The sequence below is a fragment of the Pteronotus mesoamericanus genome, unplaced genomic scaffold (assembly GCF_021234165.1).
Source record: "Pteronotus mesoamericanus isolate MK-2021 breed Mesoamerican mustached bat unplaced genomic scaffold, CSHL_Meso_final contig_347, whole genome shotgun sequence".
Taxonomy (NCBI): domain Eukaryota; kingdom Metazoa; phylum Chordata; class Mammalia; order Chiroptera; family Mormoopidae; genus Pteronotus; species Pteronotus mesoamericanus.
Window position 1 is genome coordinate 17,703,107 of NW_026555137.1, and position 24,951 is coordinate 17,728,057.

The window sequence follows — 24,951 nt, forward strand, 5'->3', positions numbered from 1 at the left end:
TCTGTGCCGAGGAATGAACTGGCACCATTAGACACTCCTCCTGGGGAGAAGGACTACAGACTAGCTATGACTATTTTCCTGGAGAGCGGTTTCCCCACAGCCGCCCTTCCCAGGATGCCTTCGGTCTGAGTGGCCCCTTATTTCAGGAGACCATAAAAACAAAACAATTGAACAAAAGCGAGAGCTTTTATAAACAGCAGAGCAGTGATCTAAATAGATTCAAAATACTTAAGAGAATTGCAGTAATCATGATAGAGGCTGATTTGAGACAGTTTTGCAATGTTTGTTGGAAAGCTGGAAATGATTGCAATGATAAATATCAATCGCAGACCTTTATGAAGAGATACTGTGGGTCTGAAAATTCACTGAATATGGGTTATTTCACTTAAGCCTCCTGACAACCCCATGAGACGCAGGCTGTGAAATTAACCGGAACATGAAAGGCACCGGAGGCTCATGATCCGGCTCCTTGCTCCAGGTCGGACCCCGGGTGGGCTAGTCTGCCTCAACCTCCCTGGTAGTCCATTCTGCAAGACTAATGTTGGCCCAACATTCTGGAGTTGGGTTTAGGACAAGTGTACGAAATTTGGAAACGGTATCTTAAAGATGGACTTTTTGACTTAAACCCCCTCGTAAGAAAAAGAAAGCCCTGATTATGATGGAAAGTTTCAAACATGTACAAGACCAGAGAAGTTATAATAAACCCCAAGTTCACATCACGCAAATCCAACAATTTTCAACACATGGCCAAACTGATTTCAGCTGGACTCCCGTCCACTTCTCCACGGTATCCATTTCCTATTGCTGCCGGAACAATGGACCACAGGCTTAGTCTCGTCTAGTCTGGAGCTCAGGAGTCCGTAATCCGTGTCACTGGGCTAACCTCAAGGCGGTGGCTGGGCTGGATGCTTCTGGAGGCTCTGGGGGGAGAGTCTGCATCTCCCTGCTCTGCTGCTAGCAGCCACCTGCATCCCTCGGCTTGCGGCCCCTTCCTGCACCGTCAGAGCACCACGCTCTGATTTCTGCTCTGCCATCATGTTGCTTCTCTGCTTCTCCCCGTCTGCCTCCCTCTTACAAGGACCCGTGTGGTTGCATCATGGGGCTCAGTAGATAACCCAGAGTAACTTCTCCAGCTTCATCGCATTGCCAAGTGCCCTTTACCGTAAAAGGTAACATTCACAGGGCCCCGCAGGAGTTGGGAACTAGGGAATGGCTTGTGCTTCGGGAGCTGGGCGCTGGGGACGGCGCGGAGGCTGTGAGGGCAGGGTCTGGAGAGCCTATCGGTTTTTCAGCAGCCTACTCAAAGCACCCTGGAGCCAGGCCGAAGCCCGCCTCCTTCCGCCATGTTTCTCCAGCCCCCTCTACTGACGAAACATAATATCGTGCCAGCTGGCAAAGGAAAAATGCGTGAAGGGCCCAGCTGCATTTTGCAGAGCAGGCAGTGAGGGGTAAGTTTGGAGAGTTTGGAGCTGGCCCACAGGGACGGCCAGGGCCCTGGTCCTGGCGGCCCTGTAGTGGTGGGGATAGGAGAGGTGTCGGGAGAGGCGTTGTTCTTAGTGCGTATGTGTTTTAACTCATTTTATTTTCATAATTCAGTGAGGTCGATACTGTCGCCATCCCCGCTTCACGGGGGAGGCAACCGAGACAGAGAAGTTAAGTCACCTGCCCACAGGGTGGGGTGAGCCAGTCTCAAACGAGGGCCGCCTGACTCCACATCTGCCTGCCAGGCTGCTATGTCATTACTGATCTCGGAACAGACAGGCGCATGTATCAGGAAACAGAAGTATTTAAATGAACTCTGCAGCCAGCCTTGCTGGGATTAAACCGGCCACCTTTCTTTCATACATTTTATAAATTCAGAAAATGTAGTTACTTTTCAAATAAGGAACAAATGTGCCAAGGAACATACATTAGAATAGAACACATGAGTGATAACCTAAAAATAAAAGGCCAGACTGCGAGGTAGCAGGCGTTTATTTGAGATCACAAGTAAAGGGATGCACCGAGCCAGAGAGAAGCCCGTAGCCTTCCAGGCTGCAGACAAAGGCGAAGGGTAGTTATGAGAAAGGCAAGGGGAACAATTACATCCACAGAGGGAAGGCATTTCTTTTGGTGCAGATAAGCTAATATAATGACGATAGTTCTGAATGATGTTTTAAATTTTCTGTCCAGTAGTGATCACTCCAGTTGTCATAATATCTGCTTTCCTGTCCTTGCAGCTATTTGTGGGACAGGGTTGTTTTAGGTTATTTTACCCTATTTTTTAAAATCCTCGCTTGAGGATATGTTTATTGATTTTTTTAGAGAGAGAGAGAAACACCGGTGTGAGAGGGAACCGTCAGCTCTGTTTTAACATTGCAGAGGTTTCAGGCATAAGATGTGCAAGGCAGTTCCTTGGGGATAGCAGCTCCAGCTCCATCATAAAGTGGCTCTGCATTTATATAACATGTATTTTATATATAATATGTATTATATATATTTAAATGGAGGAGGTGAAGAAATTGGGTGATAGAAGTGATAAAAATGCTAGAAAATAATATTTTGAACGTAGTTTGATGGATTACTTTGGGCTCGTTTAGCTTAACAAAAGCAGAGAAGGGGGAAGTTCAAAATTACTGGTAAGAGGAGAGGCCACTCGGAAGATCTCGGGAGCATGCTTCTCATCACCAGCGTGGCAGGAGGGGGCAGGGAACTTGGACCCCGTGGACGGCTTGTTGGCGGTTCCACAGGGGGCACCTGGTGTGCAGCCGACACCGCGCGGGGCGCTCTGGCGCCGGGCAGGGACGGCGCCTGGATTCCCCTGGAGGAGCCACCGTCTCACGGCTGAGATGCGGCTCCTCCCTCAGGCATCTATGGCAAGGTGGGAGGTGGCGGCCAGCTCTGCCTGAGGAGGGGGCCGAGAGGACGTAGCTGGACGACGGGGCAGCAGGCGATGCGAAGGCTTTGTGGGCCCGAGACGAACCCCAGCAAAGGCCAGTGGCTGGGAGAACCCGGGCTGAGCGGGATTAAAGGGAAAAGGAAAACCGGGGCTAGGAATGTGGGCTCTGCGGTCCAGTCATTGACCGAATCCTGGCCTTGGCTATACTTTCTAGTTTTGTGACCCTGGGCAAATGATCAGATCTCTAAAATTCAATTTTTCTGTCTATAAATAACAGCACTCTCCTCGCAGAGCTACTTTTCAGATTCAATGATGGCTGGCACATGCTCAGTAAATGTTTGCTGCCACTATTTCTGTTACTGTTGTTGCTATTATTGAAAAAGGCTCAAGAGTAGAGTCGTGGGAAGAATAATAAAGATTACAAAGTACATCATGACATCGCGCCTGTGTATGCCTGTGTGTGCTCACAGAATTTTGAAATAACACGCAGTGGCAACCTTTGTTTTTGTAACAGGCTGCCCAGAGAGATGTTCCGTTTTGCACTTAATAGCGAGCGCCTGTTTTGTCTGTTCCCATTTACAAAAACTGCTGTTGTTTCTGTCATCCCAAGAACATATACTTGCACAAAAATGAGCAAGACGTATCAAAAAAAAAAAAAAAAGAAGAAGAAGAAGAAAAGGTTAGGCAAGGATGGCTGCGTATTTGAGACAAATGAGTGCATAAGTAGAATTGGAAATTGTGTTTCCCAGGTGGGGAAGGAGACTAAATACTTCTCATGAAATGAGTGAAAATCTGTTGCCGTCAACTCTGTACCTCTGAGCAAACACCAGGATCTCTTGAGCCTGTGTCCTCATCTGTCAAGTTGAGAGCGTTGTAGTCATGACACCCCAGAGTGAAACTGTACAGCAGAATGAAGTGATGGGTGACGTGTGTTGAACCCCGCTGGACACAGAGAGGGGGTGCACGTCCGCCTCCTTGGCCAGCGTCTTCTAACGCAGCCCTCCCCGCTCCCAGCCTTCCCCTCTCAGCATCTCCGGTTGCTAATGGCCAACTGTGGATGAAGCTACTGTGCTTATGTGCACCTTGAGGCAGATAGTAATTGGAAACACAGTGGCTTGGTAGGCAGTACAGGCGAGCTGGTTTTCAGGGTGTGATATGAAGTCGGAAATCACACACTCGCCTCTCTTCCTACATGCCTCGCGGTCCTGTTTATTCTTTTATGACAAATGTGCTTCAAGCCGCCGTGTTTCCACCAGGGGCGGCGGGAATTGATGGTGTTGTTTTCCTTCGAGTGAGTGATAACATCCCTTTGTTCACCGACGTTGTAAATCCAGCCTTCTCCAGGTTAGATGATGCATGTTCACTATCAGTAGGAAAGAAACAGAGAAGTAAATATTTGCTACCAAATGTCTTTCTGATGTCTTGAAAATTAGTTAATTTCCTGCATCTGACAAGCCAGTTCCCTGCAATATCCGCCTCCCATTTAGAGGCAAAGAGAAAGCAATCCCCACAGCAAGGGGCCTGTCACGGGGCATCCAGGGGAGATAATGTGGCCACAGCGCAGCGGCATTGAATATTGATAAGGATGTGACAGGCCGTGCTTACAGTTGTGTCACATCCAAACGACTGGCTGAGAGATGAAAAGAAAACAAAAAATTAATCCCCTCTTGGAGTCTCCTGCAGATGCACTTAGTGGTTGGTTGCCGCTCAGCGGTCTGTCTTCTTTCCCCCCATTAATAATCATAATCAAATAGCCATTATTGGTTTTCCACAACAGCGTAATTGCCTTCCCCGCCTTGTTTCTGGGGCAGCCGGGCTGCTGGCGAGAAAGGGCCGTTGTGTAATCGCTCTTCTCGCAGGAACTGGGAGAGGCCCGCGGTGCCCTGCGGTATCGGTGGCAGCCCGGCCACTCTCCTGGGGAGTGAAAGAAGGAAATCATTTCATGGCGCTATTTTTAGACTTCCATTGGGTCTCAGCCTTTATGATACTTTGTGTACTGGTGCTAGAGCTGCGGAGGCTCAGTTCAGCTGGAGGCGGCCCCTTGCAGGACCAGGTCTCTGCATGGCTCAGCCTCCTTGCCCCCTGGGTGGCAGAAGCCGCGGCTGAGCGCAGGGCTCTCGGACCCCCAGGGTGCCTGCGGGACGCACGCTCACCGGCCCCAGGTCTCTGGTTTGCCTGTAAAGTTGAATCTGATCTTTCATCCCTATAAGCATTCAGCACCACGTACATTCTCTGCAAACAGAATGCGTTCACTTGGCCCCCCCGGCTGTTCTAGCCCGTCTCCGAGGGGTGGCAGATGAAAGCCAGGGCGGGGAAAAGCTCTTGCTTTGCTGGATTTCCTTCTGAACAAACAGGAAGGGCCCAGACGCCTGAGATTGCAGGTTATCTTCGCAGGAGTCGCTGGGGGGCAGCCCTCCCGGCCGACCTGTAGGAGCCGTGAGTTGGCCCTAAACTCCGAGGGGATCTTAGAAGTGCCGGTGCTACCTGCCCGAGCTCGCCTCCTGTCGTGTGCATCTCGTCCCACATGCTAAAATTCAGATCGGTGTGTGTTGCACAAATCCCGTGGGTGCATGGGACTTGGCGATGCAGGGGCTGTGGGTTTAGGCCACGCCTTGGCCTTGCTGTTCCAGGCGTGGACCGTGGACCGGCAACTCTGACCACACCTGGATGTGGTTAGTGCGTGGAGCCTCAGCCCCCGCCTGGCTTAGGAACCAGGTCCTGCACTTGAACAACGTCCCCAAGTGATTCGTGTGCACAATAATCACTTTTTCTTTTCCTTTTAACAATCACAAGCCTTTTGTAGAATCTTGTGGAACCTGCGCACCTTTCCCATGAAAACGTACCTATACACGATTCTGTGATTAATGACTGCAGGCCCCGGGGACCTCAGCGAGACCCTTCCCTCAGGACGTGCCTGGTGGACCCCCGGCGCCGGGTGCTGGTTGTGCTGTGGAACCCGCCTTTGTTCTGGGCCCGGATCACGTACGTTCAGGGAGCAGGAGCCTCCGGGGCGGGGACCGCCAACCTCTCCAGCCTCGTCAGCGCTGCGGCTCCCAGAGCGCTGCGGCCGTCCTGCCGCCATTTTCCTCCCTCTGCTTTTTCGCTCCCTCCTCCCTCCACTTTGGGACTGGGCACCAGGTGACTTAGAACAACCTTGCTGTCCCTGCCTGGGTTCTCCCCGCTCACGCCAGGCTCATGAGGCGGGGCAGGGGGTCCCGGTCGGCTTCTCTCCCTGCTGCCCCCCCGCCACGCACAGCCCGCTGACGATTGCCCCGGGTTCGGCTCTTGTCAGCCTCGCAGGCGAAGCAAACCCGCTGACAAATCCCCTCCCCCACTGACGGTTTACCCAGGGCATCCTTTGACCTTGAAGGGTCCTTGCCTTGGCAGGGAGCAAAAATTGAGGACGATTACAGGATGTAATACGGGTTCGGGCCGCGTGCTGCGACGCTCTGGTGCAGGGAGGGAGTAACCAACCTTCCAGCGTTGGGGGGGTGGAGGCAGCTGAGCTTCTGGATGAACAGGGCGGTGCCTGGGGCAGGGGCCATGGGACTGGTGACTGGGACAAACGGTGGAGCTGGGACGACCAAGTCAAACTCCTACGACCAGAAGTGAGAAGAGGGTAGAAATACAACAGCGTGCCCTTGCATGCTGCTTGTGGGACCCGAGCGTTGCCTCCGGCCGTCCTTGCCCAGGGTAGCCCACCGGTGTGGCCGAGCCGGGCTGCGCCCCACCCTGTGGCTCCCACGTCAGACCTGGGATCGCCTGCTGCTTAGTGGGCGGATCTTGCAGCCTGGCCCGCCTCGGACGCAGGAGGCCCTGTGTCCGGCTGCTGCACTGCTTCCAGATCTTTCCTGCTGTTCTCCCTTTACCAGCGAGCGACACCCATCCTCATTCACCATGTGTCTGTGTAAAATGTAGGACTGCTGAGTCACGGGGGAAAGAGAAACGAACGTTTTCTCTGGGTTTTCCAGTGGTTCTGTTCTTTTCCATTTTATGGGAATCTGATGACGCCGTTGACAAGGTGTCCCCTTCTGTGTGGAAGGGGCCTGCCACTCACTGCAGAGAGAGCCCTGGCCACAGTGACAAGGAGCAAACGCTCCAGCAGCCCCATGGCATCTCCTCCGCACCAGGCAAGGCCCACTGTCCCCTGTCCCTTCCCGACAGCACTGTCCACCCTGGGCGGCGTTCATGCCCGGGAACCCTGGGGCTGGGGTGAAGAAGGGACAAGGCTGCCCGGGAGGAGGTGTCTGTGACTGGCGTGCACGGCTCCCCAGTGCTGCCGTCCTCCCGTGCCTCCCGCCCCGCACGAGCCCACAGGCAGAGCCCTTATTTCTCCTCGCACCTGAGGCACCATCGGTCGTGAGGAAGTGTGTTCGCGCTCCCTTGGCCCCGGGCAGATGTTGGTCCCGTCTTTGGTTTGCAGCCTGGAAGTTACTGTCCTTGGAGCTCAGATGGAAGGCACACTCGATGGCGCTGCAGGTCGCTGGCTGGGCTCCTCCTTTCCAAAGGGGGAAGCAGCGGCTCTCTCTCCTGCCTCCCGGAGCTGCGACCACCATCCGTTGGAGGCAACGTGGCCACGTTGCGCAGCTTGTCGACGGGGAGTGCCAGACCCCAGGGAAAGCGCATCTAAGACGCGCAAGGTGGCAGGACCCCAGCCCCCGCCTGGCCACAGCTCTCGCCCTGAGCCAGCAGCCTCACCCGGCGGCAGGCGCGGGAGGCCAGCAAGGCCTGTGCCAAGCAGCTTCGACTGTTCTCTTTAGAACACAGCGTCGTTCGGGGACATATTTTTTCTACATATTTTCTACATATTTTTTTCCCACAGCCAGGTGCACGTGGCTACTGCCCTGTGTGGAATCCTTGCCTCCTATCTGTCTGGCCGGCACGTTTGTTGGACGAAATGCTGTCCTTGGGCCCCTGCGCCATCGCACGCTCCTGGCTTGGCGCGCTCTCTTTGGAAAGCCACGTGTGCTGAGAGAAGCCGGAGCCATGTTCACCTGTGGGTCTGGCCAGCTCCTTTCCTTTCTGAGCTGAGCTACTGGAATGTACCCAGGAGGTACGCGGAGAGGCGATTTTCGGGGAGCGCGCTCTGTCGTCTGGCTCCCGTTTCTCCTTAAAATCCCTGGCTCCCCGCCGTGCGGGCACGTGTTTCCACTTTTCCTGCAGCTCCCAGGGCTAAATGTCGCGCTTGTGCTTCTGAAGGGCTCTGAGTAGGAAGCCGCTTCCCTGACCCCCGGCTCACATGGATCAAAAGGAGGCCCCACCAAGCGTGGCGAGGCCCTGGTGCAAAGGAAGGGGGTTAGCACCCAGGGTAAGGACTGGGCGAGTTTTGGCAAAAGGGAAAGCAGTGGACACACTTAAACAGTTTAAAATTTCTTTCTGGTTATAAAAGTAATGCATGGGGTTTATTTGAAAAAAAAAATACAGCAGAAAGGGGTAATATGTAAAGTAGAAGCCACTTGTTCCCCCAGCCTCTGTCCCACCCAGTGAGGAACCAGTTTCTGGTGCATCCTTTCTGACATGCTTCGCTTATGCGTGGGCACGTCTGGATATATACGCTGCTCTTTTGTGATTAAAAAAAATTTTTTTAAACGAGATCATAACAGAATATTGTTTGCTCTGTGCTTTCCCTATTTTAACCTTAATTTAAACCTATTAAAAAAAATTATTCTTGGAGGTCTTTCCATCAGAACAGCTGTCCCTTAACCTCCTGTTGTAAATGGTTACATGGTCCGTAACAATAAATTTGGCCATTTCCAGTTTTTTCCATTTGGCTGTTTCCAGCTGTTTCTCATGATGCAGTTACCGATCTTTTTCACATCTCTCTCTTTTTTCTTGTTTGAATGCAACTGTAGGGTACATGTTTGGAAGTAGGAGAGCTAGCTCAGAGAGCATGCGCATTTTAAATACTGACAAATAATGCCAAGTGACTTTCCTAGCAAAGAGTGCTGATGTGTCCCCGCACCTCTGAGAGCGTGAGCGATGCACCTTTTAGACTTTCATTTCCCAGCGTGCACATCTTTACTTTGAACGTGGTCAGCCATCCTTTCAGATACTTATCAGCCATTCGTATTTTTTCTTCTGCCTAGCCTGCTTGTATTCTTTTGGAATATTTGCTTTTATTTTTTAAAATAGATTTTCAACACTTTGCAGGTTAAGGAATTTGACTCATGGACTATGCTGCATGTTAGAAATATTTTTTCCTAACATGTCACTTGCGTTTCGGCTTTTATTTATAGCACTTTGCCATGTAGATGTGGAAATTTATGAGTATCTAGATTTACTCCTTTCCCCCCTCCCCTGTTTTTTTTGCTTTGCGTCCTGCTTAGAAAGTTTTCCCCACTTCCAAGGGTAGTGAAATAACTTGAAATCCCCGTGTGGTCATTGGCGAGTTCAGAAGCCAGTGCAGCACAGGCAGAGCAGAGGGGCAGATCGAGACTCACCCTGAGACCTCAATTCTAATGTGGACAGTCCCCTGCGGTCACCTATCAGGACGCTTTCCCCTCTTAACCTGTATTAGGATGAACATTTTTAAACTTAATTGTTTTCTTTGCTTCCGATTGGAGGGGTCCTTTAAATAGAACTTCCCTGAAAGTTTATTCAGTTAAATAAATGCGAGCTCCTATCGTGGTTAAATCTTGAAGGACTATACCCTTCATAGGATTAAAAAATGAGGATGAAATATTTGCAAGCCTCATGAAGTCCATGTAGAAGAAAAAGATGTGTGTACCCCAAACCCAGGCATCCAGGCAGAGTGTAAGAACCGTTCTGAGTCCTACAGAATGCCACGCGGGTTCGGAGGAAGGAGACAGACAGTGTAGGGACCAGGGAAGAGTTCTTTACTTAAGTGACGTTTGAGATGGGTCTTGATGAACTAGGTGGCTTTTAATGGGTGGGGATTTTGGAGAACAAAGGCATGAGACGCAGTCATCTGTAATTAGATGTTGTGCGTTTGTCCTGGAAGACCGAGCGGTCCATTTTGCTGGCATCTGGGGATGCACAGGAGAGCAATGGGGGAGAGGTTCCAAGTAGGACTGAGGTCACCTTGGGAAAGCCATGAAGGACATTTCTTTCCACTTGACAAATGATGGGAGCCACTGACATTTTTGGAACAAGAATGGGGGGAGGTAGATCGGAAGAGTGAAATTTTTGAAAGGAGAAAGGCCCATCACTAACGGTGGCTTTCCAGGGGTGAAGAAATGAAATGTTCCTTTTGGGGTAGTAGTTGAAAAGGGAAGAAATAGACCTGAACAGTAATCTATGGTTGGATATGGGGCGGGGGGAGAGAGATGGTAGATGTGACCGTGATTTCTGGCCTTCGTTCCGGTCCCTCTGTGAACACAAGCTGAGGGCCCGTGAGGGTACGTGTCGCATTGTGCTCGGCGCCCGGAACGGCGCTGCCAGCCTGTCAGACCGGGGTCGACTTCTCGTGGGGCGAGAACACAGACCAAGCCAGGGTGAGGCAGGACAAAAAGGCCGTGAATAGAAGAACAGAGAAATTAAGAGCAGAGGCTGATTTGATGGGGATCCCTGATTACTTTGATTTTATGTCCTAGAACCGAGTGGTCAATAGCTGTTTCAGATAATTATCTATCTAATTATTTCTCCTACTGAGTGATGTCAGGGTTGGGGTGGGGAGTAATTTGTTTCTTAGAATTTTAAATAGGCTGCAAGGCTGGAAAGGACGTTTGAAATTCGCGGCAATTGGCTTTTCCACTGGTGGAAAAGGGAAGCAGAGCGGGCGTGTGATCAGATTTTATCTTTGATTTCTGAGGAGGCCTGCATTTTCTCACCTGTAAAATCGGGGGCTGTCCCAGCAAAGTCGTTTTTGCAGTTTTGTGCCTTAGATCTCGGGAAGGGCTGGCTCAGCAGTCGCTGGCGGGGGGTTGCAGTCGTGGGGCTGAGGCCGGCTCACGTCGGCTCAGCTGAGTTGGGTGGTCAAGATGCGTCACTCCCGTGGCTGGCGCTGAGAGTGGCCGTCGGCAGAGATTGCAGCTGGTGCCCTTGACCAAGTGACTGCATGTAGTGTGTCCGGCATGATGATCTCAGGAGAGAGAGATTTCTTGCGTAACAGCTGGCTTCCCTCGGAGCAGACGTCCCGAACACCTGGTGGAAGCCGCGTGGCCTCGTCGGACCTGGCCTTGGCAGTCACGTGGCATTGTTCCCTCTGTCACCCACCGGTTACAAGAGAGTCACTAAGCCAGCCCAGGCTCAAGAGGAGAGGACTTCGACTCCACCTCTTGATTATAGGAATGTCAAGGAATTGGAATTTATGTTTAAAACTGCTCTAATGTAGCAATACTATCTGCTTCATGAGATTGTTCTGAGGAGTAACAGCCCTTAGGGCAGCTCCTGACCAACGGTATTCGTGATAGCGCCGACTGGGGCTAGGGTGATCGGGAGGGGGCGGGGGAGCGGGCGGGGGAGGGACTGTTCCACCCTCCTGCAAGTATCTCCAGCTATCGCTGGCGGGCTGAGTCTCAGCTGGCTTCCAATCTGTATTTCTTATGTGATAATAGGAGAATCTACACTAACATGGCCCACGTGAACATTTAAGACGGATTTTCATTTTATTATTGCTTCCTGCTATTAAAGGTTTGAAGAGTTACGCACTTTTTCTACTGCTGCTCTTTTGCATCTTGTATATGTCATCTTCTGTCTTTCTTTTTAGAAGCCGTTCCCTGAGATAGATAGAAGGCACATTACATTGCAAATGTAGAAATTCAAACGGAGATTAAGTACTCCAGGTCCTTGAATAACATGGTTTTGTTCAGCATCATTTTGTTATAACACTGATGTGATGCTGTAGGAACTTAGCCCTTGTTTATATCGATTAGCCTGTGGTCAGATTCGTGTCATTGTATGTCATTTTGCTGATTATGGTAAATGAGGATTCAACTGTATTTTCCAGAGGTCACCAAACTTTGCAGTAGAATCAAAGTCATCTGATTTTGGTTGACTCAGCCCCATGTTCAGTCGCAATTAATAGGAACACCAGCTGTGGCTTAAACAAGAGTAGGCGGGGAACTTGGGTTGGTTGATTCAGCAGCTCAAGCTTGTCATCAAAACCCCAGGTTCTTATCCTTCCTGCTCCTCTTTTCAACCATATCTGTGCAGCATACATCAGCTCAGTCAATAGGCTGGCTTCATTAGGGTCATAAGACAGATGCAGTGGTTTCTTTGTTTCTTGCTTCGCAGACAGAAAGTAAAGACTAGTCCCGCCCACCACTGCCCCAGCACGGACCACAAGACATGGTCTGGTTGAGTTTAGTCCAGATTTCTGGGGTGGCCAGTCTTGGACTATACAGGCTCATCTAGCGGAATGCAATAGGTTGATTGACTTCATCTAATCCCAGTCTACCTGAAGAGCTAGGGAGGAGTTACATTCAATAGGCCGCTCAGGAAGGAGGGGTCTCTCTTGAATACTGCCTGAGTCCTCTTAGGAAGGACAGAAAGAGGAAGAGGTGTCCTCAGCCAACAGCCAAGTCCCCTGCAATTTCCCAGACTAGCACTGTTTCTTACACTATGTTCTCTGTTGCCATATTATCAGTGGCATTCAAGGAAGGAGGCTTAAATGTCCAAAGCTCTATCCAGTGGAGAATTGTGTTCATTTTTTGTTCCTGGAAAATAGAGGACAAAGGAAGACAATTCAAACATTTCCAATATCAACAATTTTCTTGAATTGGAGATGAAGTTATCGTTGCCCAAGGAATGAAATGATTTCAAAAACATGAGGACTATTGGTACTTAAGCAATTGGCAGTTGGAAGTCTAACGCCAGTAGACAGTCACATATTGGCTTCATATTTTGCTCCCTCAGGGTTCTGTAAGAGAATCTAGTTATCTTCAAAGTTTCTGAAGAGGTAAAATGCTAATGCCCTTGAACCAAAAATATTAGTAAGTTAGGAAAGAGAGTTTCCTGACAAGAGCTGAAATTAGAGGGTCTGTGTTAGAGTTCAGTATTTCCATCCCTAAAGTGGTTAGAAGCTTGCCTCCAAACTTCCTGCCCCCCTCCCTTGCCCTCAGTCCTGGTAAATAACACACGGTCCTTGAGGGCCTGCCATAGTGACAGACAGAATTTCTTAGCCCTCATTTGCCTTCCAGCTGGGGGAAGGAACAGAAGTGATGAATCTCAGTTCTCTCTTCAAGCTGTCCCCCAAATACCCAAACCGCCTCCCTACTGCTTGTGAAAACATCCCCAAGGGTCTCACGTAGCTCACGTGGCTGTGAGCCATTCATTTAGGGATCGTTGCTAAGGACCTAAGTGCAGTCCTGCGCAGGCATTGCAAAGCACCTCCGGACTTTGCAATTAGCCACTACTCCCTTTAGCATGAATGGATTCAATAAGGCTTTCAAGGATCTAAAGCGTAATGACATCATTCCATGGCCCCCAAGGAAGCACGGTAATTTCACACCTACGGGATAGCTCACCGTTCTGCAGGTGCCTCTAAAACTCACTTCCAAATGTTGACATGCGCACTCTAGGAGGAATTTCTGGAGAAACCCTACTCTCGCCCAGAGACTACCTATGATGTTTTTTGGTCAAATAGCAAATGGACACAACGTTACAGTATGCAAATCACTGCAATGTAGAGAATTGTTTGAGGAAGTAGCAAACTCCTTTTCCTCAGGAAAGTCATGAACACTGGGCTGCTCGCTCTTTCCCTCCTTCCCCCAGCACCCTCTGGTAACGTGGCGGTCGCCTCTGTCCGCATCGTTAGAAGTCAGGGAGATGCCCATGGGTCCGTCGAGTTAATAATAAAAAATAGTCCATGTACTTGAAGCAGGGAAATGTGGATGCCAGCAGGCTGTAATAAATCATGTAGGTATATTATATAATACATGAAGAGCTAGTGGAAAACTATTTAAAGAGATATAATCCAAAGCATTATAAATAAATCAGAATCCTAAAAAATAGACCCTCACAAATGTGTCAAGTGATTTTTGACAAGGGTGTAAAAGCAGTTCGACAGAGAAAGGATGGAGTTTTAACAAATGGTGCTGGAGTGATTGGGCTTCCATAGGCAAAAGAAATCTCACACTTTATATAAAAATTAACTTCAATGGATCATGGACTTAAATGTAAAACAAAAAGTAAAACACTTTTAGGAACAAAAATAGAAGTATGTCTAAGACTACACAAAGGTTTCTAAAACGACACTAAAAGCATAATTCATTTAAAAAACCATTGATAAATTGTACTTCATTAAAAAAAAAAACCAAACAAACAAACCCAAAAAGCTTTTGCTCTGCAAAATCCCATGTGAAAAGGGTGAAAAGACAATCTATCCACTGAGAGAAAATATTTGCAAACCACATATCCCACAAAGGACTAGTGTCTAGAATATGTGAGAAATTCTCAAAATGAAATGGTAAAGGAAAACACAATTAGTAAATAGGCCAGACACATGAACAGACATCTCACTGAAGAGGATATGCAGATGACAAACAAGCACTTGAAAAGATGTTCAACATCATTTTACCGGAGGGCAGCACAGCTGAAAACCACAGCCAGCTCTCACGACACAGCAACCCAAATGTGAAGTTACTGGGTCGCACACACACTGCAGCGGGGAGTGCAAAACAGTTCGGTCGCTCCGGAAAACAGTGTGGCAGTTCCTCACAGCACCAAATATGCAGTTACCGCACAGCCCAAGAATTACACTCTTGGACATTTCAGAGAAATAAAATTTAATTTCATGCAAAAACCTGTACACAAATGTTAATAGCAGCTTTATTTGTATTGTCTCCACATGGGGACCATCACAGATGTCCTTCAGTGGGTGACTGGTTGAAACAAACTGGGTAAATAGCATGGATTACTAGTGAGCTATAAGCAGGAGCCAACTCTTGGTACATAAATGTCCAGGGAGCTATGCTGAATGAAAAAAAGCCAATTCCCCCCCCCCCCCCGCCCCAAAATGCATACTTTGTGCTTCCAATTCTATAACATTTTTGAAGTGACAAAATTTTAGAATGGAGACGTACTGAGTGGTTTCCAGAGTCCAGGGATGGGGTCCGGCTAGGAAGTAGGTGGGTGAGGTTATCACATGGGACCTAGGTATCCTTGTGCAGGTGGAATGGTCCTATGCTTTGAGTGTGGTGGTGGATACATGAACTTACACCAGTGATAAGACTGCATAGGAACACAACACACACGAGAGGGAGTCTGAATAAAATCAGTGGATTGGATCAATGTCAAGTCTCCAATTGTGATGTTGTACTCTTATTTTTGCAAAACATTATTACCATCATGGGAAACTGGGCAGAGGGTACATGGGATCTGTCTGTATTATTTCTCAAAATTATGTGTGAATTTAATAAAAAGAAAAAGGAAGGTAGGAAAAGAAAGACATAAACCTTTTAAACAATTAAAAATTGTAGTTGTAATAAACCAGAAAAACAGCAACAATTACACAATAGCTACAGTAATTGTGAATCCATGAATTAAAGCCATGGTGTGTTTTATTTTTAATAAAAGTCAGCAAATGTTTTGTGTTGGATTAATTTTTGAGAAAAATATGTAAAAATGTTGAAAATAAAGGGTGATAAAAATATAAGCCAGGAAAAAAATGGAACTAAAAGAATGTTGGTGTAACAATTATAGTATCAGACAAAATAGATTTTAAGACTGAAATATGTCAGCCAAGACAATCATCATATATTGAAATGAAGCAGAAGAAAATTTCATAATGTTCATATGCATCTAACATTATAGTATGAAATAAAAGAACCAATGGAACTATGGGAGAAAATGGATAAATCAGGAATTGTAGTTGGAAATTTAAAACACTCATATTAGACACGGATAGAGGGGGTAGACCAAAAAAGCAAATACATAAAAATGTTAGTAACAATGTGCTCTCACTTCAGACTCAATGACCAGAACACTCATTCCTTTTGGTCACATATGGAACATTTACCAAGATCAGTCAAGTCCTAATAATCCAGGAAGTCCCAATTAAATTTATAAAGCATGTCCTTAACCATTATGAAATAAAATTAGATACTAATCTAACAAAAAGAAAGCCGAAGAAATCTCTTCTGTCTGGAAATTGAAGAACGTACTGCTACATAGTCCTTGTGTTAACGAGGAAATTGTCAGGAAAAACAAGGAAAGCATGAAGATGTAAAATTGGTGGGACACTAGTGTTGTACATTCTGAAAATAAATCTGATTTAATTACAAAAGGTTAAAAATTGGTAAGTTTGATGGTGAGTATACAAGTGTTTGTTAAATTTTATATTTTTCTATATATTTAAAAATACCTACTAATTTAAAAACAAACATTTTATAATAAACAAAAGTATTAGACATGATTCAAATATCACTCAGACAGAAAATCAGAGCTTTAAATACATGTATTAGAAAATGGAAATAGCAAGAGAGGAAAATAAAAGAAAAAAATGATTAAGTGCTTAACAAAAGAAGCTAATAAAAAGATAATAAATCCAAAGTGATGAGGAAAAGGATATTTAAATATAAACTCAGAAATCAAGGAAATAGAGAAAAAAATCAATATTCAAGGTTTAACAAAGCAGATATTGGTTTTTTGAAAAGATTAGTAAGATAACAAACTTCTGATAAGACTGAACAAGATAAATCAGAAAAGAGGTAACTAAATAAAACACAGCATGAAAAGGAGAAATGTCTAGGGTCACAGGTTATTTTAAAAATGCTTTTTAAAATTATGTACAAACATTACCGTACATAGGTAACCCACAAGAAAATGGATTTATTCCTACCAAGTATTTAAAGAGTTAAATTGGACACAAGAAGAAATAGAAAATTGAGTTGACTATAAAGATTAAAGATATTTAAGTGTAAATAAAACATTTCCTTCAACAAAAGTCTTAGGAAAAGGCTGGGGAATTTAAGAAAGGAATAATCCGGCAGCGTGTTTGAAAAAGCAACTTAGAGAAGAACATCGGAGAGGTAGGGAGGCCATCTGAGCGGAGCGATCCGGCCGCAGACGGCAAGGTGCCCCCTACACGCATCAGCTTGATTGGGATTAGGCCGCTGGAACAGAACCAGTTCAGTGTCCTAACCGAGGACTATTGATTGCTTCTCATGAACATCAGACACCTGTCTGCCTCTCCGAGGACAAGGCTCAGAAATTCTGCCTTATCTCTTCCTCTCTTATTGTTTTAGGCTGGCATAGAACACTGGCGGAGAGTGCACACAGCCTGAGCTTTCATAATGAACAGCCGTATAACCACCCCCACTGAGAAATAACACCCCCAGTCTGTGTGCGGCTGCCCATACGCCTCTCCCCATCACCTCTCCTTCTCCCGGAAGTAGCCACTATCCTAATTCCAAACACCATGGATACATTTTGCGTATTTGCAAATATAAAATAAGTGGAATCATGGTGGCTCCAGTTTGTCTTTTTGTTTTTGCTCAAATTTGCTTATGAGATTCATCCATATTGTTGCAGATTGTACTAATTCGTTCATCTTTGCAGTCTGATATTCCAGTGAATGGTTATGCCACAATTTATCTTTTTTTCTATTTATGGAGATTCATTTTCCCTCCCAGGTGTTGGCTGTTACGAGTAATGTTGTATGACCGTATGTGCTATTGATTGTCATTATTTGTCGGTTCTGTATTTGTGAGTTTGTATACTCTCTAGGGTTTATGTGTAACCCGCAAATCAATACCTGCAGAGCATTTCGCTGTCCTTCATGGACGTGCGCAAAGTGGCTAAAATTTGTCACCTACTGTGCCTGCTCTCAACTGAAGTTGAGTGAAGTGACACCTTGTCTTCGTGCTACTGTTCTCATCCTGTAAACAAGTGCTCTATGTTCTGTATACTTAGTGCCATCCATGGCTTTTGCACTTTTTCTTGGTGATTTTGTGACTTAAAACTGCCCCCAATGTAGTGCTGAAGCGTTGTCTGTGCTCCTAAGTGCAAGAGGCTATGATGTGCCCGATGGGGAAAATTTTAGAGAAGCTTTGCTCAAGCACGAGGTACAGTGCTGTGGCCATGAACTCGCCATTAATGACTTAGCAACATACTACATTAACTGAGGGGGTCTTTAAGGGGAAACACATGTCAAACAGGCTCTGCATTGGTTGGTCGGTGAGAACGTTGTGGCCAGAGCTTCACGGGGACCCTGGATTCTCCTTGGCAGCACCTATTCAGTACTTAGTAAGGCAGTGCACGTGGTGACTTTATAGAGCATAGCGACTGTGAATAAGGAGGATGGAGCGTATGTGCATTTCACTGAGTGTATACTCAGGAGTGGCAATGCCGGGCCATAGGATTGCCATGTTTTCGACATTAGTACAACATTCAGATTTCAAGGACATTCTAGGACGTTGCTCCCCAGGGGGACAGGAGAGTACTAGCAGCTGTGCATCTTTTCCGACACTTGGCATTGTCGACTCTTGAGTTTTAGCCATGGAGCAGCTGTGTCCATCACACTGGTTCACCATGAGCTTTCCTGATGGCTGATGGTGTTGAGCATCTTTTCACAGGTTACTGACTGGCCATGTAGATGCCCTGCTTTGTGAAACGCCTGTTCAAGTCTTTCCCCTTCTTAAAAACTGGATTGTCTGTCTCTTTCTCATTGATTTGTAGTTCTGTTTCTGTTCTGGAATTTGCCCTTTTTGGTTACACATGTGACAAATAGTTTCTCCCGTGTTGTGGCTTAGCATTTCACTCTCCCAATGGTATTTTTTGATGAATAGAAGTTTTTAATATTAATGAAGTCAAATTTGTCTTTTGTTTTCTTGAGAGTTTAGTACTTTTTAATTCCTGTTTAAGAGATCTTTGCTTACTACAAAGTCTAAAGACATTATCTTATTTACCGTCTAGAAGGTTTATTGTTTTACCTTTTAGATTTTGATCTACAACCCACCTGAAACTAGTATTTGCACAGTTTCAACCAGGTATCGCGATTTTATTTTTTTCCTGCAGGGATATCCAGCTGAAATGGTCCCTAGGTTGATGAGGCTGCCAGTTCCCCACTGTGTAGGGTTTTACCTCTAAGAATGTTTTCATAGCGTGTCATTCCCATTCTTTTCCTTGTAAACTATATCCGTATATTTAATGTCTGTCGTAAGCAACACGTATTGATTTCAATTTTTTATTCTAGTCTAAAATCTTTACCATTTAATTACAGTGTTTACCTATGAGTATTTAATGTAATTCTTAATACATGTGGATATAAATACTTCTATTTTACCATTTTTCCTGTCTGTGCCATGCTTATCCCTGCTTTCTTTATTGCTTTCATTAAAGCAATACTTAAGGATTTTTAAAAAGATTTTATTTATTTTTAGAGAGGAGGAAGGGAAGGAGAAAGAGAAGGAGAGAAACATCGATGTAAGAGAGAAACACTGATCTGTTGCCTCTTGTATGCGCCCCGACCAGGGACTGAACCAACAACCCAGGCCTGTGCCCGATCAGGGACTGGACTGGCGACCTTTTGCTTTGCGGGATGATGCCCAACCAACTGAGCCACACCAGTCAGAGCCATATTTAAGTATTTTTAATTTCAAACAATTTCTCCCAGATTAGCTTGTCAGTTATAAAGTCTTTTAGCTTCTCTGTTATTTGACTACCATAAAGGGTTCAGTATGAATCCTTGACTTTCTAAAGTCTAATCTAAATAAGCACGTCTACTTTCTGGACAATGCAAAGACCTGAGACTGTCTTAATTCTTTCCTTTCCCTCCTTCCCTTTGTCTGGCTGTCCTGTGTTTTAATTCTCTATATATTTTAGACTGCAAAAGAAATTGTTGCTATTTTAAAGTCAGTATTCTCTTAGATTGATCCACGTGTTTACTCTTTCCATGGTTTTTCATTCCTTTGGGCTTTGACTTGCTTCCAGCTGTGGTCATTTCCTTCATTAGGGTGTGTTGCCAAGGGATACATTTAGTGTGTATTTATCTGAGAATGTCTTTATTTTATTTTTACTTTTGAGGGAAATTCAAAATGATTGTATAATTATAGATTTATAGCTACTTTCTTTCAGATTTTAAAGATGTTTTACCCCCTGGCTTCCACCATTTCTGCCACCCATATTATTGTTCCTTTGAAGTAAATGTCTTTTTTACCCTCTGGCTGTTTTTAAGAGTTTTGTTCTGTCTTTGCTTTTCGGCAGTTTCACTATAACAGACCTAGGTGCATTATTTCCTTTGATTTTTCCTGCTTTGAAAAATCAAAATAGTACTTCCTGGATGTGTAGTTTGATAGTTCCCTTGTCAATATTTGAAAATCCTTAGCTAATATCTCTGCTGACATTTTTCCGTCTCATTCTTTCTTTTTCCTTCAGAATTCCTCATTATAGACACAGGCTTTAAAATAAGGATGATGAATATGTTCAAGAAGATAGAAGATGTAATAGATCATTTAAGCAGAGAATTGAAATATGCAAAAGAATATCAAATAAAAATTATAGAACTGAAAAATACAGAACACTTAGAACACACAGATAAATTGACTAGCAGATTAGACACAGTAAAAGGAAGGATTGTTAAATGGAAGATAGGTATTTTGAAAATATCCAGCATGAAGCTGAATAGATGGGTGAACTTCTCTCTGTCACTTTCTGCCACTGAGGCTGAATATCAATTGTTATGGTTCATACCACCCCTGCACTGCTTCGCTTACTTTCATGACCTGGGTGACCGTGTGCTGGTAGGGAGAAACAGTCGGGGAGGCGCAATCCAGGCAGATGAATCAGCGCATGAAAAAGTCCATTGCCCGGAAGAGTGAGCAGGTCTGGGACTCAGAGGAAGTCAGCCGGGCTGGAGCCCAGACACCAGCCGGGGCTTTTTTGTATTGAGCCACTGAGATCTGGAAAAGTATCCAAGATCTTGGGTGTCTTTGCAGACTAAATAATTAAGAGGAATCAATACTTCTTTCATGGGTGCTTGGTGGGTATACCAGTTGGCCCCTCTGAATCTTCTGGTGGAAATAATCCATCGCTCCGTAAAATGAAGTTGATAACTGGAGCCTAACTAGCGATAGCCAGGGGGACAGGCCGTTGACCCGGTGTGATGAGACGTCCCTGCTGAGTTGATGTTTACGCCTTCGTTTCCCCTCTGTCATAGCTGCACGTGCCCGCTGCTGGGAAAAGTGTGGGAAGCTGACTTGGAAGCATGCCAGCTGCTCCTCCAGAGCCTGCAGCCGCAGGAGGCCAGCGGCAGCCCGTCCGCAGATGAGGAGCAGCAGATGGATGGCTCTGGGGGTGCTGCCGGCACCGCCGCCCCCGGCCTTTGCCCCAGGCCCCGTTGCGAAGAGGAGAGGAGGAACCCTTTGCAGGCGCTGGAAGAGTGGAGGGCTCCGCCGGCCCCCTCGCCTCCCTGCGCTGACAGCGAACAGAAAGAGGTCTGTCCACCCCGCAGCCTCCGCAGGGGCGCCCCTCTGACCGGGCTCTGGGGCCCACTCACCGTACTGGGAGGGCCTCCCACGGAACCGTAGGGTTTAAAGAGTTAATGTCTCTTGAATAGGATGATAAAATAATGTAGAATTTTTGGAGGAGGAGTTTAAAATATCAAAGAGCAAAAAGAAAAACTGTGACCTATTTAGTCCTATTTTATTCTACTTTTATGACCACAGTTAGAATATACAGTCTAATACATAATTACTATGTATAACATATACTGTATGAGTCATGTAACATATATAACTATTATTTATACTATATGTGTCATGTATATTTAGAATCTGTATCTTACAACATAATTAGAATTAGATTTATTAGAATCAAACATTCAAATATACTTATAGATCCTATTAACTGTTTTTGGCAAAACAAGATCATAATAGGTGTTTGTAATCTGCTTTACTTGTCTAAAAAAGTAAAACCTAACCCTTACTTGGCTTATGATGCTACATATTATATATATGTAAAATGTAATTTTACATACATGTATGTATGGATTTATTTAACATTTTATCCCAAGGCTGACCTCAACGAACAGAGAAGAGCTGGCAGCCCTCCCCTCCCCTCCCTGCCCTCCCCTCCCCTCCCCGCCCTCCCCCCCCTCCCCCCCCGCCCTCCCCTCCCCTCCCCGCCCTCCCTCCCCTCCCTTGTCCTCCCTCCCCTCCCTCGTCCTCCCTTCCCCTCCCCGCTCTCCCTTCCTCTCCCCTCCCTCCCTTTCCCCTCCCGGGCCCTCCTCTTCACTCTCCGTTCAGGTTGGTCTCTCCCCGCGCCAACTTTCCCCCGTAACCCTAAGAATATGCCTTTCAGTGAAAGGGAGCGGAGCTAGGGATTTTTTTTCCAGTTTCAGTAGCCTGACTAGAGGCTTTGAGCCCTTTTCTCGGGCCAGGTTCCCAGGTGTCCTGAATAGTAAAAGGAAATTAAAGTGTGGGAAGCTGGAGGAACGTGTCACCTCACGTTCACAGCTCGCATTTGACGTTCGGTGGGTCTTTTCCATGACGAGCACCATGCGTGCGCCCCCCGGCCAGCTTCTCTGACCTGTCACAGGACATGGCTGGCACAGAGCGACGCCCACTGACAGCCCGTGCTCACAGTCCCTGCCTCTGGACTGCTTGGAAAATGGACACTTGATCCCATACTTGATTGAGTGACTTCTGAGAGAGCTGACTGTTGTCACTCTGCAGTCCCGCTGGCCTTGCAGAGTCAGGCTCCAAATGGAGCTCAGGTGACCTCGGCCTTTGTCCACCGCAGACTGCAGGGGACCCGCCCTGAAATCCTGGCCGCTGGAGCTCTCAGTAGAGGCGCGGAAACTTTGCCATCTGTGTTGCAGTGGGCCGGCTGGAAAGAATATTCTGGAGTGGAGGAAGGCGAGGGATGGGGAGCCCTGGCGATGAAACCACGGGCCCAGGGCTGAGGCTCAAGGCCGGCCGCTGTCCCACGGGGGCTTGCAGGGGCTCTGGGCCGGCACGGCCCTCTGGGACGAGGCCAGGCGTGCCATGGCGTCTGCTGCAGCCTCGGCCCCCCCGAGGCCACGGCTGATTCTGCGGACTTGACCTCGTGGCAGGAGTCTTGTCCGTTCCGTCCTTCTTCTGCATCCCTTCCTTACCTATCTGCCCCCCCAAGCTCTCTGGCAGACGACTTTCCTTGATATAGGAGGAGGATTCTTCCTCCATAAGGTTATTCGCACCTGCCAATCTGGCTATAGTAAAACAGAGCTAATTTTGCCTACGAGAGGGAAATCCAGAGTCGGGGGGAATAAATAGTAGAGCCTTGTCATAGAAGGACACGTGAGGCTCCTGGTGAGCTCTGGGAGCTCCCTCAGTGCCCCCAGCTCCGTGGCACCAAGTGCAACGCCAAGGACGTCCTGCAGGGCTTCGCTGCTTTCTTGGGTGGAGAGAGCAGAGGGGGCTTTGCAGCATTTGCTAGGTGTCCTGACCTGTGCCAAGGCCTGTTGTCCCATGTGCTTCTCCAGGGTCACATTCAGACGGGAGGCAGGCACCCTTTGAATCCGTGAGTGAGCGGCAGGAATGTTAACATGGCACATATTTCCTGGAAAGCGCAAAATGACCGGAACAGAAGACAGAGCGGCTGTTGCCAGGAACTGGGGCTGGGGGAGGTGTGTGTGATAGAACTGCTCTGTATCCAGGTTGTGCGTATGTCTAAATCTGTAACTTTACACCAAAAAGAGTGAAATTTACTGCATATAACCTCAAATGAGTAACTAAAATCTTTAAAATGACACCTACCTGTTTAAAAGCAAGGCTGTAGATGTTTGAGTCCGTTGCACTGGGCTCAGGGCTTTCAGAAGGCAGTGAAATGGGATGCAAGGAGCCCAGGGCATTGAGGCTGTATCCAGGCTGCATCTCCTTATCTGCTGAACAAGTGAGGGTCGTGAAAACTGCCTCGGGGGGGGGTCGTGAAGATTTAAATAAATTAATGCGCCTGAAACTGAGTGACACAGAAAGAGTAGAGGGTTAAAAAAGCGCGCTTACCACTTTCTGGCAGTTACAAATGTCTCTAAGTTTTTTGAAAAATAATATATCTTGCTTCCTTGATTAAGAAGCAGAAGTGAGCAAGGAAGTAGTGGAAGACCGCTAAGAAAATAAAGGTTTAATAAAGGAAGCTGCTGGTTGGTGTATGGACGGAGGATGTGAGACCCCCGCAGGTACAGAGAATCGACCTCCAAGCGTGTTGTTAGGAAGGCGATTTTGTTTCCCTGCCTGGGTTTTGCAGGGAGTCCCTGAAGTCTGGGGTACTTGTGTGCCTATCCTGTGGCGAGCGCGTCTATTTGCTGTGCAGCCCTGAGTCGGTTCGGCTTCGGAACTCCCCGCGGGGCTGGGCCGTCCCGCACGGGTTTCTCTATTGAAGTGTAGTGCCCTGAAGGCAGTCAGTTTCTTCCTAACCCAAATCTTCCATGGAAAATTGCTGACTTAGAGAGGTCCGCAGGGAGAGGGCTTGCCAGAGCCTTCCCGGGGCTCATCTGGCCCACGTGGCTCTGTGCATTTCACTCGCGCTTCGTTAGAACAAGTGCTTTGTCATTAATTAAAGCTTGTGCCGCGTTTATGGTCCCACCAGGCGCTCTGTGCCATTTCCCCCATTTTCCAGCTGGGTCCACTGAGGCACAGTGAATTGCTCTGGGCATTGTTATGGAAGACGCCAGCCCCAGCCTTAGCGTGCGCCTCCTCCGTCGTGAGAACGTCTTCTTTTTCGGTTTCATTGAGCCTCTCCTGCAAGCTTTCCTGGGCTCTGGAAGCAATCAGCCGCCGCTGGCCCTGTTTGTAGACATTACAGCAATTGCACGGGGGCCAGACAGGAGCCGGGGAAATCACTGAGCCAGCTTCCTCCGCTGTGAAGTTGCTCTTTTGTACTCGCGGTTCTGGCCGTAATAGCTGCATAATTCTTTCTTTCCTGTCTGCAGCCCGCCTGCTGGGGCGCTTTCTATTTTACTACAAAGTGGGCTCCCCTCCCCCAAAGTTCTCTGGACAGCATCGTGAGGCCCGACTTGTCACCCCAGCTGCTTCCTTTCCCATCCCGTTGCTGCCACCAAAGAGGCTAAAAGGCCAAAAATAGGTGCAGCCACCCCGAGCCATCTCCTGGAGCGTTTGAGTAGCCAGTGTGTGCAGGCCTCTGTAATGGAAGGACTTAGCCGTACGGCAGAGCCAGGTGGTGTCCCTTTCTTTACT

At 47.3% G+C, this 24,951-nt stretch overlaps 1 protein-coding gene across 1 annotated transcript in view; it reads left to right on the forward strand.

Moving 5' to 3' along the window:
- The window catches only part of DISC1 (DISC1 scaffold protein), a 274,150-nt gene that overhangs the window by 225,688 nt on the left and 23,511 nt on the right, over nt 1-24,951 (forward strand). The window contains exon 9 of the mRNA XM_054576751.1: nt 20,937-21,213. Coding sequence (XP_054432726.1) covers nt 20,937-21,213 — 277 coding nt within the window. The remainder of the gene's footprint in view (nt 1-20,936; nt 21,214-24,951) is intronic.